General features: G+C 32.6%; 1 protein-coding gene across 1 annotated transcript; it reads right to left on the reverse strand.

Annotated features, from left to right (window-relative positions):
• Window positions 1-803: 803 nt before the first annotated feature.
• Window positions 804-4,492, reverse strand: LOC109174349 (peptidyl-prolyl cis-trans isomerase FKBP16-3, chloroplastic). The gene is made up of 7 exons (XM_019323590.1): window positions 4,403-4,492; window positions 4,045-4,298; window positions 2,990-3,073; window positions 2,638-2,687; window positions 2,437-2,485; window positions 2,090-2,164; window positions 804-1,097 (listed from the first exon to the last, which is right to left on the reverse strand). Exons 1-7 carry the CDS (start codon window positions 4,431-4,433, stop codon window positions 978-980), a joined length of 663 nt encoding a protein of 220 aa, XP_019179135.1. The 5' UTR covers window positions 4,434-4,492; the 3' UTR covers window positions 804-977.
• Window positions 4,493-7,148: the final 2,656 nt, after the last annotated feature.

Below are 7,148 nucleotides of genomic sequence, written 5' to 3' on the forward strand. Positions count from 1 at the left end.
AAGCCACTCAAAGATGAAGGGTTTAACTGCTTTAACATCCTTAATCCCTTCTAGTGATAAACAATTTATAATTTCATTTTGGCCCTGTTTGCTAATAGCTGTTAGCTTATTGTGTTAATTAGAGGGTATAACTAGTTGATAATATTAGTTGATTGTAGAAATGTGTTTGATAAATTAGCTAGTAGCTGATAGCTGTTTTGTATAATTTCTTTTCTCAAAAAGTTCATTGAAAAAGTTGCTTTGAGTAGCTTTTTGAATTTTAGCATTTTAGAGTACAAAAAGCTAATTAACCAAAAATTTATATTGATTTTTAAACCAAGTCAAACAACTAATAGTGGTCAAATAAGTCAAAATTGGCCTATAAACTAACTATTTTACCAAATAGGGCCTTTGTAAAACTTGCATTTTTAGTCATCTAGTTATATATATATATATATATATATATATATATATATATATATATATATATATATATATATATATATATATATATACACCTCTGATATAGACTTAATCTTTGAGTTATATGTGTAATCATCTTTAACTATTTAAGTTATGCGCAAAATGGTAATTTTAGCCCCTGAATGACCAAATCAACCACTTTATTAAATGACAAATTGGTGACAGAAATAAACTCTGAGAGACTAAAATCGTTAATTCGCGCATAACTAAGAGGTTAAAGGCTGTCACATTTAAAATTCAGAAACTAAACCTATATCACGGGTATAACTTAAGGACCAAAAATGTAATTTCCCCTTTTATTTTAACAAACATATAATAAAAAGTAAATGTTTAATCTATAATTCACTAATCCAATTTAATAAACTTTTCATTCCATATATGCAAGTATATAATAGAAAACTTTGCTCTATCATATCATTGTATAAAGAATGAAGTAATGTAAGTATACAAGTGTGAACAATGAGCCTCAATCTTCTTCTTCTCAAGTTTCTAAGATTGGAGAACAAACTAATTAATTACTCTTCCTCATCTTCAAGGCCTGGTATATACTCCAAACTCACATCAAATACAACTGGGCTGTTAGGAGCCACTCTTGGCCTTCCAGGGGCTGATGTCAGACCTTTTGGGAATGCCAACTATATAACAAGGCAACACAGATTTAGAGTGGAGAAACAATATATACTTTACAAGCTAAGATTCACCACAACTTACATAAAGCTTCATTTATATGGAGCAATCTATTCAATTTTCAAGAAAAGACTTTTTTAGGGGATAACCCCAACCAAGATGGCTAAGGATACAAATTTGTAACTAAAAGGTCACGAGTTTGAATCTTAGCCTTCTTGGTTTGAGTAGTTTGGCCCTGTTTGGTAAAATATTTAGCCTAGCTATCAGCCAATTTTGGCTTGTTTGACTTGGTTAAACAACCAATATGAGTGTTTGATTAATTAGCTTTTTATAAAAGTTTATTGTTCCAAAACACTAAAATTCAAAAAGCTGCTCATAACAGCTTGAGTGTTTGATTAATTAGTTTTTTGTAACAACTTATTGCTCCAAAACACTAAAATTCAAAAAGCTGCTCAAAATAACTTTTACTATCAGCTAACAGCTAATTTACCAAACATCTTTCCACAATCAGCTAATGATATCAACTAGTCAAACCCACTAACCCAATCAGCTATCAACTATCAGCTAACACTATTTACCAAACACCCCCTTCATCTCCTTGTGGTCCCCTTGGGTAGTGACGGCAGGTTTCTCTCGTCACCTCCAAATAAAAGACGACTTCTACAAATTACTATCATAGATGAACCACCAACTGATTTTAGGTTTCCGCCTTTGTGATGTTATATAGAGGTTATTGGCTTTCCTTTTCATAAAGATCAAAGCTTAAAGTGGGAATTGTGTTCCCTACACTACACTCTCTTCTGCTTTTTCATTTTGTATGTTTTGAGTGTATAAACAATGTGCATAGTGTAGTATTCCAAAGCCTTATTGTAATCCAAAAGGGGAAAGGGTTATGACTCGATCTTCTACCAAAGGGAATGGGGTATGTGCTGCTTTTCTAACCTTACTTTTCTAATCTCATCCATGCAAGAGAAAACTTAAAGGTACAAACACAACTTACTGATCCCGGAATGTAAAGTCGACGTTTTCCACCAACTTTCATGGATAGGAGACCTTCATCAAGTCCCTTGATCACCTATTTACAATCATCATAATAATCAGTTGAAGATTGAAAGGCAATGTATAGTTCATTCCATTTGAATTTTGTTATTATTGCTTCGCTTAATGAATATAGCTCCTTTAATTGACAAGAAATTCGTTAAATCATCCCCCTTGCAATGTTTCCTGGAAAGAAAATTGCTTAATTGCCAACTATAGCGATTGTTGTTTTTTGAATGCGTTGAGCAGCTGCATACACACATATATTCCAAAATATAAATAGATTTAAACAATCCAATGGAGTTTTACCTGACCAGAACCCACTCGAAAAATATAAAGTTGACCTTTCTCCAGAGAACTGTTAACTTGAAAATCAGGAAATGGTTAAGTATAGGAAATCAGAAAGAACAGAAGATGCGAAGCTTATTATATAGGTCTATTTGCATATTAGCTAGCTTGGAAAATGATGATAATTGTAATGGCCACTGAACGTAGGTGATGTAACATTACCTATCAAAGATTTGTCCAGATGGTACCATGGCAACATAATTAGCAGCTACCTGTCGTTATTAATTGGATATGGTATCAGCAAAGAAAGTAGAATTATCTGGACCCTGAAAAACTATACATGCTGCCAGGCCCTAAGTCGCAACTCAAGTAGGCCTTAATCCAAAAGTGGTTGGAATCGGGTATACAGGCTCCATTTCTTCATTCAGTTCCCTTTTGGGATAGTTCAGGCAATGTTGCTGAATAAACTTATTCATTTTACATGCGGCAATTTCCTAACCTGTTTGGTTCACAGGATGCATGATTTCCAAACTGTCAGTAATGGATTGAAGATTTCAGCAATGAGGGAATGTACCTGAAACCCAACAGGGGGGCTAGGGCCGCCTCCAACTTTGATGTCCTTGTATTGCAAACCGGACTCAGTAGTTACCATAGGGACCTTAATTAACCAGAAGATTCCAGTTTTAGTTTATTGCATTTCAGTTAGAGAATAACACTCTGAGTAAACTTTTGCATCACAAAATGATGCAAACATCCATAAGCATTAGTAGAGGAGATAGGAAATGTCTCTACAAATATAGACTTCTAAGAACATGAACTATTAAACAATAACAAGAAGTATAAAGGAAGTAGAATGAATCAGATTTTGTACACCAAAAGACAATTTGAGAAACCATGAAATACAGCAATAGCTATTTCATCTTGGCAAATCCATAACAATAGCCTTGTTCCATATTTTCTCGTTAAATTCACACCATTTGATTAACATTTACACCTCAAGAACAACTCAAAAGTCAAACCTCAAGTGAAGGAAATCCAACACTATTTTGTGTTGGGCGGAGGCCGGTAAAGGCCAAGTCTAGCACCGGGGATTGTTGGGCGGAGGCTGGTAAAGGGCTTAAAGGGCCAAGCCCAACACCCAACGTCTCGAAAATGTGTGACAGTATAAGAAAATAAAGTTGCGCTTTAGCTACTAGTTATAGCTTTTGGCATAAATGGTAAGTGCTTATCAAATAAATGGTACCAGAGCCAGGTCACTGGTTCAAGTTGGTGTTGGGCGGAAGCCGGTAAAGGCCAAATTAACTTTTGACGTAAGTGGTAAGCACTTGATCCTAACATTTTGCTACCAAAAGAGCATGTATTAACAAACAATGAATGATAACAGGTTCACAAACAAATGAACAATGAAGAATAACAAGGAATAATGAGTTAATATATTTTCATAAATGTTGGAATTATACTGTGGGAAAGTGAGATTTCCTGTAAAAAATTATTGATTTCTTTCAAGATTCTTCAACTTTCACTGTACCCTTTTTTTTGACACACAAAACAGCTCTCGCAGAATGAAATGCAACCAATAAATAAATAAAATAATGTGAAGATTGAGGGAGCTATATAACCTCATCATACATTTTCAAGCTCTTTCTCACAAGAATCGTCGCACAATCTGGGCTTTTCCTCAGGGGGCAATCCGGCTGCTTGGGCACTAGATAAACCCATTAAGAACCCCGCAGAAGCACCCAGACCCAACCCAATTAGCTCCCTTCGCTTAATCAATGCGAGCTCTTTCCCGTTCCCACCATTCTCTGAGGCCTTCATCAAGAAACACTGAAACTGGGCTTTGGATATTCTTTGATGATTGGTAGATAACCCTTTAGCAAATGCTGAACCGTACAAGAAAATACACAGTACTTGTCATTTGTCAAACCTTGCAGCATCAATGATCAATACAACAAGGTTATCGAAACGGGTTTTCTGATAATCTTACCATGTGGGAGAAGCAGAGGTGTTGAAGCCATTTTCGTTTCCAGCAGAATCTGTTAGTACCAGAGGTTGGAAGTTGAGTGGCTGGTAGATAACGAAATGAAATCAGTCTAGCCAAACTTATATTTTAACCCCTGTATTCTTTCAAAACTTCAAATTGTGGCCTCATAAGTCCTTTGATAGTTTAAAAAAAAAAAACAAAACAAAACTTGTTGAAGCACAAATAGTCAACATCGAATGGGAAAGTCAGTACATGTCATCTGAGCACAAGGTTTAAAAAAAAAATATTTTTAGAAACGTTTGGTTCATGAAATGTTAGATTAAATTATGATACGTTAAATTATTGAGAATGTTAGATTCGTTTTTTTTGTTAAAAATGAAGTATATAATATGAACATAATTGGTTGGAGAGTTAATTTTTATGTTATAATGATTATTTTATTTTAATACCCTTAATCTATTTTTATGGAATTCAATAAATTTCAAAATTAAAATAAATAAATAAATAAGATAATGGTAAAACATACTAGGATTATGTGGTCCAATGGTATCCGGGTTAGACTTTCATTAGGAAGGTGTTGTGAGTTTGAGTCTCAGTGGAGGCGTTATTAGCTCTTTATATGCTCTTTGTGTTTCAGTAGGTTGAGAAAGTGATTTAAAAAATAATTAACTAAAAGATTCAATCGTTATACCCTACACCACGGCGCGGTAAGAAGTACATCCGAATCAGAAAATTTGTGTTTATTATGTTAAGAGTTTATGTATTATGTGTATTATATTTTAAAAAGAGTATGTATATTTTGTTATATAATTATGTACATTCATGGAAGTTGCTGTGATTATGTGTATTTGTTCATACAGTTATATACATTCTTTTTATACAATTATGTACATCCGAATCAGAAAATTTGTGTGTATTATGTTAAGAGTTGATGTGTATTATGTTAAAAGTTTATGTTTATTATGTATTATGTTAGATTATGTGTATTATCTTTTAAAAAGAGTATGTATATTTTGTTATATAATTATGTACATTCATGTATACAATTATGTGTATTCTAGTATAACATTATGTACATTTTTGAACAACGGGTTTTTTTTAAAGAAAAAATTACTGCCATTCACTGGGCGGGAAATTTCAAAAAAAAAAAAAAAATTAAAACGACGTCGTTTTGCATCTGGGCGCACAGTGCAACGCGCGCCGTGGTGTAGGATATAAATTGCCTAAAAGATTGAGCTTGAGAAACATTGTGGACCCGTTTATTTCAAGAAATTGTTCTCTATTTTCTGTTTTCTATTTTTTTAATTTTCATTTTTTGTTTTCTATTCTCTTTTTTTAATTTCAGTTTAGAGGATTGTTTACTAACACACATTTAAATGTTTTTTAGACTAATATTATAAAAAAATTAACATACGTGTAATTTTGTGTGTTTTTTAAACGTTATATTTAAAATATTTTTAAATATGTTTGATTTAAATATAATAAATATATGTCCAATATATATATATATATATATATATATATATATATATATATATATATATATATATATATATATATATATAATTTTATACTTTATATCCAAATCAATGTATATAATATAGCTAAAAATGTATCTGAACTAAAAATTTATTAAGTTCACTTAAATTTTCAGGTTTTGAAGTAATATTTAAAATATTTTTAAATATATTCAGTTGAGTGAAATGTGTAGATATAATTTTTACTTTGACGTCTAATATATGTGAAATTTTAATATCTGATATTCGGACCAAACTTATATTACAATATAATATAATTGAAAATATCTGAACCAATAATATATTGAGTTCAATAAAAATCTAAAACTTGGCTCATGTTTTAATTGTGATAATGTGTAATTTTAAGCTTAAGCAAATTCTTAAAAAAAAAAAAAAAAAAAAAAAAAAAAAAAAAAAAAAAAAAAAAAACTTAAGCAAATAAATTATGTTTATATAAGTAAATGCGAGTAGAAAATATAGAAGATGGTGATAAGTAAAAGAAGATGATAATGAATGTAATCATTGTTGGTACCGTTGGTAGGAAAAACAAATAATAATCAAATAAAAATGATTATTATTTTCTGGAAAGTAGGAAGAATAGATGAAGAAATTGGCTAGTGTTTGGTGTTGGATTTTGCAAGAGTCAAGTGAGCACTCTTTTCTTAAAACCTTATTTGCCACCTCCCGAAGATGCTAGGAGCGTTGTGGCCTAGGCTTCCCAGGATAAAACTTGCTATGATTCAATGTTTGAGCATTCAAACAAAGAATCCGGCGAGCAAGACAATGGCTATGAACACAATATAGCTAAAGAAGGAGTAGAAGCAGAGAGGTTTTGGGGCTAAAAGATGAACTTTCGTGTTCTATTTTCTGTGTATAAAACTCTACTGCCTCTACCCTCTCTTATATAGGGTTGAAGGATTAAATCGCTTTTAATAGGGCACTTTAAAAGACTCCCCACTACTCCTGGTAACAGCAACCATTAACCTGAGTCTTAATTCAAAATTAAAATTAGAATTAATTCAAAAAATTAACTCCATAACGGCTGAATTAAGACCCCAACGGTCACACCAGGAGCTTCAGTTCGGCCATGGCAAAGGCCGAACTTTCGGCTAGCAGGCCGAAACTTGCAAGTTTCGGCCAAGCCCTCAGGTGGCCGAAGTTTCGGCCTAGTGGCTCTCTGTGTTGGAAAAATGGTACCGAAGTTTGGCATAACTTAGCCCGCGCAAGGCCAG

This window comes from Ipomoea nil, unplaced genomic scaffold (genome assembly GCF_001879475.1).
Source record: "Ipomoea nil cultivar Tokyo-kokei standard unplaced genomic scaffold, Asagao_1.1 scaffold0642, whole genome shotgun sequence".
Lineage (NCBI taxonomy): Eukaryota > Viridiplantae > Streptophyta > Magnoliopsida > Solanales > Convolvulaceae > Ipomoea > Ipomoea nil.